Source organism: Sus scrofa, chromosome 13 (genome assembly GCF_000003025.6).
Source record: "Sus scrofa isolate TJ Tabasco breed Duroc chromosome 13, Sscrofa11.1, whole genome shotgun sequence".
Taxonomy (NCBI): domain Eukaryota; kingdom Metazoa; phylum Chordata; class Mammalia; order Artiodactyla; family Suidae; genus Sus; species Sus scrofa.
Window position 1 is genome coordinate 117,168,105 of NC_010455.5, and position 13,650 is coordinate 117,181,754.

Consider the following 13,650-nt stretch of genomic DNA (forward strand, 5'->3'; position numbering starts at 1 on the left):
CACATAATGCTTATTTGCATAAAAAGAAAACAGAAAAAAACTCTCAGATTAACTGCTGCCAGAAAATTAAAAATAATATTGAATAACAAAATTTATCAGGCTTAATAAAATAGCTTTCATTTTGCATTCTTTTCATAAAAATATATATATTTACAAATATTTATACACATTTACATAAAAAATCAACTATACTTTTCCAGAACTTTCAGTTCATCAAAGTGATCAGTACAAGATAAATATATAATTATTTTCTTTTCTATAATTAGTTAGAAATGTAGTGGGGGAGTTGGAGTAGGGTTTGACAATACAGAGCAGTCAAAAAGATGAAATATCTATCAATGCAATTACCAGAAATATACAAGCTTTATAAGAAGCATTTGAATATGCTACAGGCATGGCACAAAAAAAAAAAGAAGAAGAAGAAGAAGCAGCACCTGATAGTAATTTCTGAAATATGTCAAAGAACACTTGAATAAATGGAGAATTTCCAGAATGGAAGTTTCAGTGTTGTAGAAATAATGTTCCTCTCAAGTTATCCTATAGATTCAATGCAATTCTATGTAAATTCCCATGTTGTGGATGGGTAGGTGAGTTAGTATAACATAGAAAATGGGTTATAAATTCATCAAGAAGAATAAATATGTTAAAATAGAAATGTCACGTTGACCATAGAAGTTTAATTTCTCTTCTTCCAAAATCCTACCTAAAAATGACATTATATGGATTTTGAAAAAGATAAACTCATGGGGAAAAGGAAGACAGCAGGGGATAACTGGCAAGTGATATCAGCAAGTTTTTGAAAGATGGATAAAGAAAAGAAGATGCTGTAAGTTAAGATGCCTATATCAGAGACAAGTATATTGCTTTACCTCACTGAACCCTTGACAGGCTCAAAACATGGATTTATCAGATCCCATTTGTGGGGATGAGACACAGGGATGAAAACAGAGAAATGGGTCAAAATTTGCATGCAAAGTGACTAGAATAACAGGTTCTTCCCTCAATTCAGCATAGCCAAATCACAACCCTCTCTGAAGAAACTGAAATCAGAAAGTCTTTGTGCTTAGACAAAATAGGCACAGCAGAGAATAGGAGAGAAGTATTGTGTAAAAACATGAAATCTGGGTAGTGAGAAGCCAAGACCCTTCCTTCATCCTAGAATCCCAAGTATCAGACACATATTTCACAAGCGGAAGACCAGAGGATCTTTTTTTTTTTTTTTTTTTTTTTAAAGAAACTAAATGGCTATGAGAAAATTGCTTATAGTATCTAATACTAATGTCTAGGGATTCTAATAGCTGACTCACCATGTTTATTGGTGGGTAAAGGGACAAGATCCCATATATATAAATGCATAAATATAAATATAATGTAAGAACAGGATTTTTTTAAAAAGTAACAATTGAACAACGACAAATAGCCTTGGAAAATTTTTAAATATAATCATAAAAACTAAAAATTTGGGATTTCCTGTTATGCTCAGCGGTAATGAACCTGACTAGGATCCATGAGGATGTGGGTTTGATCCCTGGCCTCGGTTGGTGGGTTAAAGGATCTGGTGTTGCCGTAAGCTATGGTGTAGGTCACAGATGTGGCTTGGATCTGGAGTTGCTGTGCCTGTGGTGTAGGCTGGCAGCTACAGCTCTGGTTTGACCCCTAACCTGGGAACTTCCATATGTCACAGGTATAGCCATAAAAAGACCAAAAAAAAAAAATTTCAATGGAGGTATCAGATTGATGTATTCCAGAATCTACAACAAAGAGAAGATTAAAGAAACAGATATAGTGCAGAAAATATTAATAATAAGAATGATACAGAAGGTATAAATATATGACTAAAAAGAATTCCAAAAAAGGGGAATAGAAAATAATCAAAATAAGTTTTTCTAAAGGGCAAGAATTCCCAGATTAAAAGAAGCTACTGAGTACTCAAAAGTATGAATAAAGGAAAACTATATTGGTATCATTAAATTCTAGTACAGAAATCATGAAATTAGGGTACACTTAGGATAGAGAGGTTAGCACTTTCAGAGAGAAAAACATCACTGAAAATTGAATGAAACAATGAATTTAGATCATTTAAAAATGGTGACAATTGAATCAGGCAAGAATTGACAAAAATTCTAAAAATAGTAGGTGAAGTTATTTGAGAACAGAATAATTACATTGTCAAAAATTTCCACATACATTATTTATTAACTATAAAAGGAAAAATAACAGTGGAGAAATTCAGCAGATGCCATTTTAACCAATAGATCAAAGTTATTATCACAAATAATAGGGCAGACAGGGAGTTCCCATTGTGCCTCAGCGGTAATGAACCCTACTAGTATTCAGCGGATGCGGATTTGATCCCTGGCCTCTCTCAGTGGATTAAGTATCCAGTATTGCAGTGAACTTCAGTGTAGTTTGCAGATGTGGCTCAGATCTGGAGTTGCTGTGGCTGTAGCATAGGCCAGCAGCTGTAATTCTGATTCGACCCCTAGTCTGGGAAATTCCATATGTTGCACATGCAGTCCTAAAAAGCAAAATAAATAAATAAGTAAGGCAAATTGACATCATCTGCCTCCTGATGAAATGTATTGAAAGGAACACATCAACATCTATGTAGTATCCCTGCAAAAAATACATAACCTGAATCTAAGCATAACAAAACATCAGACAACCCCAAATTGAGGTACACGCTGCAAAATAACTGGACTCTTGTTCTCAAAAATGTCAATGCCATGAAACAGAAAGAAAGTCTGAGGAACTGTTCAATATTAGAGAGACACAAAAACTTGGAAACTAAATGCAATGCATGACCCTGGATTTGATCTTGGTTATTTTTAAAATGTTACAAAGGACGTTATTAGGATAATTGGGGAAATTTTAATAAGATCTGTAGATAAAAGTGTTACAACAAAGTTAAATTTCCAGATTTTCATAATTTCACTGTTGTTAAATGCACATCTTTGTTCTTATGAAATACACCTCAATATTTAATGGCAAAGTGACGTGTTCTGTGAAATTTACTCGCAAATGGTTCAAGAAAGTGGGGATTAGAAAGGAGTTCTCTTGTGGCACAGTAGGTTAAGGATCTGGCGTTGTCACTGCAGTGGCCTGGATTGCCGCTATGACACAAGTTCAGTCCCTAGCCTGGGAATTTCCACGTGTCACAGGCACAGACCCCCCCTCCCCCCAAAAAAGTTATCTAATTTCACGAGAGCAACATAGTTAGAAGCCAATGGAGCAATGCTCCTAAAATTCATAGGGAAAATGATCCTCCTTCGAGATTTCTATTCTCAGCTGTGATAATCAGTTTTCTATTGCTACAGAGCAAATTACCATCATCTCAGTCACCCATTTATTATCTCATAGTTTCTGTGGGTTAGAATCTGAGCACAGAGTAGTTGGATTCCTTGTTTGGGATCTTACAAAGCTGGAATCAAATTGTCAACTGAAGCTGTTCTCTCACCTGGAACTTACAGTCCTCTTCCAATCTCATTTTTGCTGGCAGAAGTCAGTTCCCTGAGGTTGCATGACCGAAGTCCTTCTTTTCTTGCTAGCTGTCATCCTGGGACTGCTCTCAGCTCCTAATGCTTAATCATCATGTCCTTTACATATGGCTCCCTCCTATCACAACATAGCAACTTGCTTCATCTTCAAGGCCAACAGGAGAACATCCGCCTGATATTCTTAGAATCTGGCCTACTACATCCAGCTAAATTTTTGTTTTGAGTTTGAGACAGTCTGGTTCTCAGCTAGCATCACATTAGAATCTCCTGGGGAACTATTAAATCCTAGTATTGGAATTCTCACTTACTTGGTCTGAGGCAGGGTCTGAGAATATTGTACTTTTTTTTTTTTTTTTTTTTTTTTAAGGTTTTTCCCTAATTCCAATAGGCAACCAGAGTTGAAAACCATTAGGATAGAATGAAAACCTTTTTGGATACATAAGATTTCAGAGAATTTACTTCCCATTTACCCTTTCTTGGGAAACTACTAGAAGAGGGTTCCTCTGAAATGAGGAGATAATCAAGAAAGAGCAAAGCATAGGATCCAGGAAATAAGGACTCTAAAACAGGACATGGCAAAGGGAAGTTGCCAATGACAGACTATAAGAGAGTAGGAAGTTGGTGATCTAGACTGGAGCAGGAGGAGGAAGAGCACCAAGATGAGGTCTCTGAAAAAAAACAAGTAGAATATTTCTGAGCATTGGATGAAGAGAACTAGTATTAGGCATATGACAGAATTGATATGTAATTAGAAAAACAGTAAGAATAGGTATGTAGAAAAATATACATGTGGTAAATGATACAATTATTTTCTTCAAGAAAAAAACTTCCCAAGACAAAAAAAGCATGCATTACTTGGCTATGTTGTTAACAATATTAACGTAGTCATAATATAAATATTGATCCTTAAATGAAAATTTTAATTACACTGAGTGTATAAAAGGAGGAGAAGCAAGGATATTATTGTGTCTGTAAAAGAGCTCAATCAAGAAATTATAAAATAGGGAGTTCCCATTGTGGCTCAGTGGTAATGAACCCGACTAGTATCCACAAGGATTCGGGTTTGATCCCTGGCCTCTCCCAGCAGGTAAAGGATGCCTTGTAGATTGCAGACACGGCTTGGATCCTACATGGCTGTGGCTGTGGCACAGGCCAGCAGCTATAGCTCCAATTTGACATCTAACCTGGGAACTTCCATATGTCTCACATGCAGCCCTAAAAAGAAAAAAAAATTATGAAATATAGCTGTGTAAAGCTAATCATAGGATGGAAAGAATGGGGAACTACTCTTTTCTATATAATCTTTTTGGCATTATATTTTTAAGTATATGTGCATGTGTTACAGTGTTAAAAGTTTAAAAAAACAAAGAGTGAAAGGAAACATAATAATGTTAAAAAATAAATTGATAGTGGCATATGTTTTTACTCATTAGATGAACAAAATTTAAAAATTCTGACACTACCAACTGTTACAAAAGGGGAAATTCATAACTGATAGGATGGTAAATTGGTATAGCAAAAAACTAATTTAGCAGTTAAGCAAAACTGAAAAATGGACACACTACTACTTAGAAGTTCACAGTCATGCAGGAGCCACAGAACAATATCCAATGTAGCATGCTTGAAATATGGAAAAATTGAAAATAACCTAACTATTGATTGCCATATCACTAAAATTCATTGGTTCATTCAACAAATATTTATTTGAGTGGCTGCTATTTGCCAAGTACAGTTCTGAAAACTGGAGACATAGCAGTTAATAATACAGACAAATATCCTTGCCTTCATGTAATTTACATTCTCGGAGCAATGTAGTAATAAGCAAATAGAGAAGTACATAATATGTTAGATGGTAATAAGAGCTATGGAGAAAAACAAAGCTGAGACGGGAGAAAGTATGTGTGATTTTTTAAAGGATGGTCAGGGAAATCCACACCAACATTTGAATAAAGACTTAAAAGAACTGAGCTAGCAAACCAAGGGAATACAGGAGTTGGAAATGGAGAGAAGAATGTGTCAGGCTTTTTTAAATAAATAAGCTAGGGAGTTCTTCTACGGTGCAGTGTGTTGGATTGCTGCTGTGCTATAAAAATAAAAAAAAATAAAAGTAATACTATTCCTTGTTCCTAGATACAGGCTGGTGAAGTATGAAAAATGCAAAATTTTAGAATAAAACTAAAAAGGAAAAAAAAAACAAATTAAAAATAGTGGTTAGTTCTAGGGAAGAATTGAATTAGGGCTTGGATATGGAGCCAAATAATACTTCAGCCTCCTTCTTTCCTCCCTCCCTCCCTCCTTTTCTTCCTTCCTTCCTTTTTCCTTCCTCCCTCCCTTCCTCCCTTCTTTCCTTCCATCCTTTCTTCTTTCTTTCTTTCCTTCTTTTCTTCCTTCTTCCTGGCTTTTTAGGGCCACATTGGCATGTGGAAGTTCCCAGGCTAGGGGTCGAATTGGAGCTGTAGCTGATGGGCTATCCCACAGCCACGGCAACGCCAGATTTCAGCAGCGTCTATTGACCTACACCACTCATGACAACAACAGATCTTCAACCCACCGAGCGAGGCCAGGGATCAAACCCGTTTCCTCTTGGATTCGTTACCCCTGAGCCACGATGGGAACTCCCTTCAGCTTTATTTCAACATTTTATTTCCTTGACATGAAACAATAAATTTCACTCAGACATAATACTGTTAAATAACTGTTAATCCTAAGCAGCAGGAAAATGAGTGTTTGTTATATAATTTTTTGTACTTTTCTCTATAAGATTAACCAATACATTTTTGAAGAGAATAATGACAGCAGAATTGATTGATCAGGGAGTTCCCTAATGGTTCAGTGAGTTGAGGATCCAGTATTGTCACTGCTGTGGCTCAGATCACTACTGTGGTGTGGGTTTGATCCCTGGCCAGGAACTTCCACATGCCTTGAGCGTGGCCAAAAAATTTGATCAGATATCAAAGTGAATAATAGAGGCACCATGATTCAAATTCTTCCATGCTAGCATAAACAAAGAGATTAATGGAACAGAGTAAAACTCATAAATAGATTCAGATGTATGTAGATGTTTATTATTTGATTAATATGACATTTCAAATAAGTGAAGAGCCTAGGAAAATGGCAAAGAGGCAAGACAAGTCCTTTACCAAAGAAAATAATTTCAATCTTCATGTTGTATCAGCAATTTGTTCCTTTTTATTGCTAAATAGTATTATATGGCACTATTGTACCAGTTTCTTTAACTATTCATTTATTGAAGGACATCTAAGTTGCTTGTAAATTTTGCTACTTATTTTTTAAAATAATTTGTGTGTGTATACATTGAGGGAAAAGGGCTAGAAGATGTATATCAAAGTAAAAATAACCATCTTTATCTTTTAGAGACTTTTTTCCCCTTTAAACATTTATTTGTTTTTTTTGTTGTTTGTTTGTTTTGTTTGTTTTGTTTTTTTTGTCTTTCTGCCATTTCTTGGGCCGCTCCCATGGCATATGGAGATTCCCAGGCTAGGGGTTGAATCTGAGCTGTAGCCTCCGGCCTACACCAGAGCCACAGCAACTGGGGATCTGAACCACATCTGCAACCTACACCACAGCTCATGGCAACACTGGATCCTTAACCCACTGAGTGAGGCCAGGGATCGAACGCACAACCTCATGATTCCTAGTCGGATTCGTTAACCACTGAGCCACGACGGGAACTCCAGTCATTATTTTAAAAGAATAAAAATAACACTTGGATGAAGAAGCTTTTATGAAATTACATTTGCTAACATTTAAATTAGAACAGTGGTTTTTGCCTTATTATCATAAACCACCCACTCAGGAATGATGTTGTTGAAATGGATACTCTTACTGAAAAATCAAGTCTATTTCTACAATTTGTTTTTATTAAAGTACAATGTAAAGATTTTGTTCCACATAGGAATAGTACACCAAAGTGATTAAGAAAATGAAGTGCATGGTTTTCAATATTCAAGTATTTCTGAGTTAGGCTGCATTGAAAATCACTAGGCTAAATTTAAAAAATTGTTTTACCCAACATTGAAACGTCCCTTCTATTAGAACCCAATGATCCTACTCATTTAACACAACTGGTTTAACTAACTGTAAGGGGATCCAAACACAAATATTCCTGTTGTTTCTTAGGTAGAAATATTTTAACAGAGATTGTGCAAATCCTTAGACTATACAATGGCATTGAAAATATCTTTGGCAATTGTAGAATTGATTTTAACCATAGCCATCAATATAAGAAAATCGTTCTTCCTTGTGGCCTACAAGCAAAATCTGTTTCTTTTTAAACAATGTTGAATTTTTTAAAATGCAGTAAAACTGATTATTCTTCCCTTCAGAGCTGTTTTGCCCAATGAATTTCACAAAAATATCTGCAAAGCTTATTAGTAACTATGCTTTCTGAGGTAAAGACAAGCAAACTTGAAATGAAAGTCTGGGAAAGATGGGAAAATACAAGTTCTTAGGGAAATAGAACCCACAAAAAAGAGCCAATTAGAAAATTTTAAAATATCAAAATTTAAAAATTTCCTTCGTAGGCTCAAAAGTAGAAATGGATATAAAAGAAACAAAGAACTGGAAGAGAGATTGATAGAAATTATCCAATATGAAGAAGAAAGAGAAAAAAGACTTAAATAATGAATAGAGCCTCGGAAGCATGGAGGACAACATCAAAATGTCTAATTTCTCATCACTGGATTCCCAGAAAAGGAGGAAGAAACTGGGCAGGAAAATACATGAGGAAATAATTGCTGAAAACTTCCCAAATTTAGTGAAATACATAAATATTCAAATTCAAGCACTCAGAAAACTCAAACAGAAACTCAAATAACACCCCCTACTACATCATAATCAAACAATTGAAACAAAAAGTGTTAAATCATGAAATAATCTAGAGGAGATTTTCTAGACAAATTACATATAGGGTGAAAACTGTTTGAATGACCATAGACAGGGAAGACAGTGGAACAACATCTTTAAAGCCATAGGGGAAAAACTCTGTTAATCCAGAATTCTATGACCAGTGACTATAACCCTCAGGAATAAAAATAAAGATACACTCAAATGAAGGAAAACTAAGAGAAAACATCACCAGCATACCTTCTCTAAAAGAAATGCTAAAGGAAATTCTTTGGGCTAAAGGGAAATTATACCAGAAGGCAACATGGGTTTTCAGGAATGAAAGGAGAGAAAAGGAAAAGTAAATGGATGGGTAAATAAAAAAGATTATTTTTCCACTCATGTTCTCTAAAGTACATACAGGAATATGTTGGATATATTGCAGGTTTTGTTCCAAACACCTTCAATAAAGCAAATATCACAATAAACCAAGTCAAACAATTTTTTTGGTTTCCCAGTGCATATAAAAGTTATGTTTACATTAGGCTGTAGCTTATTAAATGTGCAATAGCATTACATAAAAAATATAAATATCTTAACTTAAAAATAATTTATTGCTAAAAAATGCAACCATCAGGTAAGCCTTCAGTGAGTCTTAGCAGTAACATCAAAGATCACTGATCACAGATCATCAGCACAAATATAATAATATTGAAAAAGTTTGAAATATCATGAGAATTACCAAAATGTAACACAGAGACATGAAGTAAACAAATACTATTGTAAAAACAGCGTAAACTCTGACTCAGGGTTGCCACAAACCTTCAATTTGTAAAGAAAAAAAAAATCAGTATTTGTAAAGTGCAATAAAGCAAAGCACAACAAAATAAGGTATGCCTGTATGAGTGTTGAAAGCAAAAATTATAAAATTGTTTGATGAGGTTTCCATATATATAAATATAATACATAGTCAACTATACCATAAAGGTTAGTGAATGGGGGGGACCTATGTGGTTTCAAGGTGTCTTTCCACATTTTACCTGATTGTGAAAATTCATATGTATATATTGAAAACCATAGAACCATAAGAAAAAGTACAAATAGATATGTTTAACTTATAATAGATAAAATGTAATATTAAAAATATTCAAAAATCCACAAGAAGACAGAAAAGTAGCAACAGAGAAAACATAGGGAACAAAGAAAATAGATAACAAAAAAGTAGGTCTAAATGCAACCTTATCAACATCTACATTAAATGTAAGTAGTCTAAACACAACTATCAAAAAAAGAAATAGATTGAATTTAAAAAGAGAGACCTATGTGTTTTCTACAAGTAATCTATTTAAAATACAACAATGTAGATAAATAAAAAGATAGGAAACTATATATCATACAAATACTAGTCAAAGTAAGATGGAATGACCACATTAATATTTAAAAAATAGGTTTCAGAACACGGATATTACAAGTGACTTAATGATGGTACATAATGACAGTCTATTCATCAAAAACACATAATCCTCTAAACGTAAGTGCACCAGCAACAGAGCTTCAAGACATATAAAGCAAAAACATACAGAAACAAAAGGAGAAATAGACAAGTCCATAGCTATAGTTGGAGACATCAATGTTCCTCTCCCAGAAACTGATAGAACTACTGAAGAAAACCAGTAAGGATATATAGAAGACCTAACATTATCAACCAACTTAATATAATTAACACAGAACATTCCACCAAATAATATACATAAAATGTTCTTTTACAGGTGTACACAGGACATTTACCAAGATATTCTGGGGCAAAACAAACCTTAACAAATGGAAAAGAACTAAAATCTTAAAAATATGGTTTTTTGACCATAACTGAGTTAATAAGTGCTACATGATAGCTCGCTTTTGTTAGGCCTTGGTGTGTTGTTTTTTTTTTTACTGCTCAACTTGGCAATTTTATATATCTGGAGTATATTGCTTCATAATCAAGTTGAGTCTTGTTTCCAAATGACTTCAAAGCTCAGTAGTGAGGTAAATGTTGTCAGAGGATGTTTTGGTGCACAATGCACATGTGAGTAACAGTTATCTTTATTTTCAATGGAAATGAAACCAAAGGCAAGTAACTGTTATCATATTTCCAATGTGTTAGAATGGAACAATAGTTTCATCTTGGACATTTCACCTCTTAAGAAAACAATTCCTTAATTCTGAGGTATTGCATTTTTTGTTTGACTTACAGCCCAGGAATAACAATTTCAATTTTTCCTTTGAAACATTCTTCTTCTGCAGGACTTTGAGCAATGAGTTTTGTCATACAGATGCCTAACATATTCTAAACACTGAACAATAGTGCTAATACTTCTGAAAGCAAGATAAACACATGATAGATCAAGGGTCACCAAATAAACCATATACATCAAAACTGTGAATTGGGCAGTACATGCTAATCCTGCATCACTGAATAATCACACATTTAAGTACCAAGTATGGGAATTTCTGCTGTGACACTTATTTCTTAAAGACAGATTATCACATAACAAAAATCGTAACATGTAATGAGCATTTTTCTCTTAAAAATTTTAGAAGGAAAATTATAATTTTCCCCCACTTAGGACTACCTATTAATATTTCATGAACCTCTGTGCCTGGAAACACAATTTGGGAAATGTGGTCATAAAGTTTACTTTGACTAGTAATTTAATGCTATGCTTTTTTTTTTTTTTAATCCCCTGCTCTGGAGTAACATAGTGTTCTGAAACTACTGAAAAACACTGGTTCAAGAAAAGCATTTAGAAACGTAGACCTCTGAATTGTGAGATGAAAACCAGAGCTTAAGAAAGAAAACACAGGAAAGACAGAAATACAGTCAAATGAGACTATGACCACATAGAGAGGAATGGATCTTATTTACGACTGGGTATGGACGTGTGGTGTTAGAGCAAAAACTGGTTATTGGTGAGCTTTTTGCTCTGGATGACAACTTGGACTGTAACATCTCTACCGTCGGTTATTTCCAAGTCCTCTACTCCTTACAATTCAAGGGAGAGCCCTAGTTAGAGGACTTAAGTCTTCTTACCACTGTTCCTACGCCTTTTCAATACAATGAAAGACCACTAGGGGGGGAAACACGCAAAAAACAGGGCCTTTATCAATAGTGATCTCGAAAGGCAACAGATCCTCTTACTCTCAGGGAAAAAGAGGCTTCTATGGTGCGCCGTACCAAAGTACCACCTTGAACCTAATGTGTAGCCAAAATGGCTTTTCTAAGGTCTCGTGGGCACTACATGAAAAAAAAAGACGTATTTTGAATAGTCATAATTGAATCCTACAAGCTAATTCAAATCTTGGGGTGAGGGGTGGAGGACACTGCAAAAGGTCTCCCCGAGTGAGTCAAAGGATTGCAGAGGGCTGTGGCAGGGCATTCCTCTTTTGGGATGGGCTACAACTTAACCTTACGTTGGCAGAAGAACGCGCAGCAACGTTGTGTAAAAAGACTTCTTCCCAGTATCGATATTCACTTTTGGTTAGCCGCTGACATAGGTGGTTAACTACCGCGCCCTCTGCTTTCGCCACGAAACGGGAGGAAATCTCTTTGGGCGTAAAAGTGAACGGGCTCATTTGCTCCCAATTATTCTTTCTTCTATCTCCACCCTAACTTGCCTGCTGCTCGTAGAAACAGATATAGGACATATATGCCGCCCTAGGATGACACAGTAGCCTCACTACCGCAAATAAACAACAGCATTAAACACTCGCGGGCCCGAAAAGCCCCTCCAGCACCACCCGAACTTCGGGCAGAAAACCAAGGCGCAGGCGCATTGGCACACTGTTACCCGATTTGCCCATTTCCCTCTCCAGGTCTCTGCAATTTCACTTCCCCTTGTTTGCGCATCTGCTTCCGGGGCATAGTAGGCTCGGCCCCTTCATCGGCTCTTACCCTCCTCTACCCAAGGAGGGGGGAGTCGAGGGGGTGGGGAAGAGTTCGTTGTTTGTTTACACGATGTGAGCGGAAAAAGAGACCAATAAAGTTTATTCTGGAAACAAAAGGAAAAAAAACAGGGGTGACAGAGAAAGGAGACGGGGTGGGGGGGGGGCGTGCGGCGGGGGCTAGCGAGGAGAGGCTGCGAGAAGGAGAAAGCGGCAGTTCCGGTGCCGCCGCTGCGGCCGCTAAGGTCTCGGGCTGCTGCCGCTGCGGCCGCTGGGGCTGGGGCCGCCGGCGAAGCAGGGCTCGGGCCCGGCCGGGCAGCTCCGGAGCGGCGGGGGAGAGGGGCCGGGAGGCGGGGGCTGTGCCGCCCGCTCTCCTCTCCCTCGGCGCCGCCGCCGCCGCCGCCGCCGCCGCCGTGCGCGGGGCTGGGACCCGATGCGGTTGGAGCCGCGGAGCCTGGAGGAGCCCCGAGCGTGAGTAGAGCGCGGAGTGGCCTGGAACGGGTGCGGTCGGGATGGGGCCGGGTGGGTGCCGGGGACTTACGGGCGCGCCCGCCGTCTTGGGCGGGGGCTGCCCGCCGGTCGTCTCTCCCAACGTCGGCCCGCAGCGGAGTTCGCCTGCGCTCGCGGCTCCTTCTCCCTCGGCGGCCACTGGCCTCACCCAAATACGGAGGCGAAGGCTCGCCGCTCCCTCTTTTCTCCTGGCCGCTGCCTTGTTTCTCGTTTCCTTCCCCTCCCATTTTTGGGGATGGGGCGGCTGGAGACTGAGGAAGTGCACCCAGGGCCGCCGCCCCGGCCGCTGTGGCTCGGTCCTCAGCACCCTTGCACATCCACCCGGCTCGCGAGTACCGCGGCGTAAGGGATCCCCGCGTCGAGCGGCGAGCTGTTCCTGAGGGGCTGTCACACCCGAGGACTCCGGCCCCGCCAGCCTGGCGACCCTGCGTTTGCCTCATACTGGGTTTAAATCACCCGGCTGGGGCTTGGAAGGAAAACCGCTCCCCCCTTACCCCGCAGTTCCCCTCCCACCCTTCCTCTCGAAGTCCACCCCCCCCCCCGCCCCGCGCCTTTTAACCGAGACAAATATATGGGATCTTTCATTCATTCACTTGAGACGTTGTCTCGTGATTTGTGACTTCAGTGAGTCTATTATGTGGTGACTGTTTCATAGTTCCTAAGTGGTTCGGAAAGGTAGGGGAGCGTCCGGGATTGGGCTATGTAAACACCAGACGTTCAGCCAGTGTGTTTTGACCGAGGCTTGAGGGGTTTATTTTAGGATGCTAAAGGGATAGTGGTGATGGTGGCTAGTTACCCGACTTGGGAATCCGAAGCTATTTTCTTAGATGTCAGTAATTGGGGAACTGTTTACGTTTTTATATAAAGGTTAAGAGGA

General features: G+C 38.3%; 1 protein-coding gene across 1 annotated transcript in view; it reads left to right on the top strand.

Moving 5' to 3' along the window:
- Nucleotides 11,233-13,650, top strand: part of LOC110256340 — a 58,044-nt gene continuing 55,626 nt past the window's right edge. Inside the window, exons 1-2 of the mRNA XM_021069818.1 lie at nucleotides 11,233-11,253; nucleotides 12,041-12,734. Coding sequence (XP_020925477.1) covers nucleotides 11,233-11,253; nucleotides 12,041-12,734 — 715 coding nt within the window. The remainder of the gene's footprint in view (nucleotides 11,254-12,040; nucleotides 12,735-13,650) is intronic.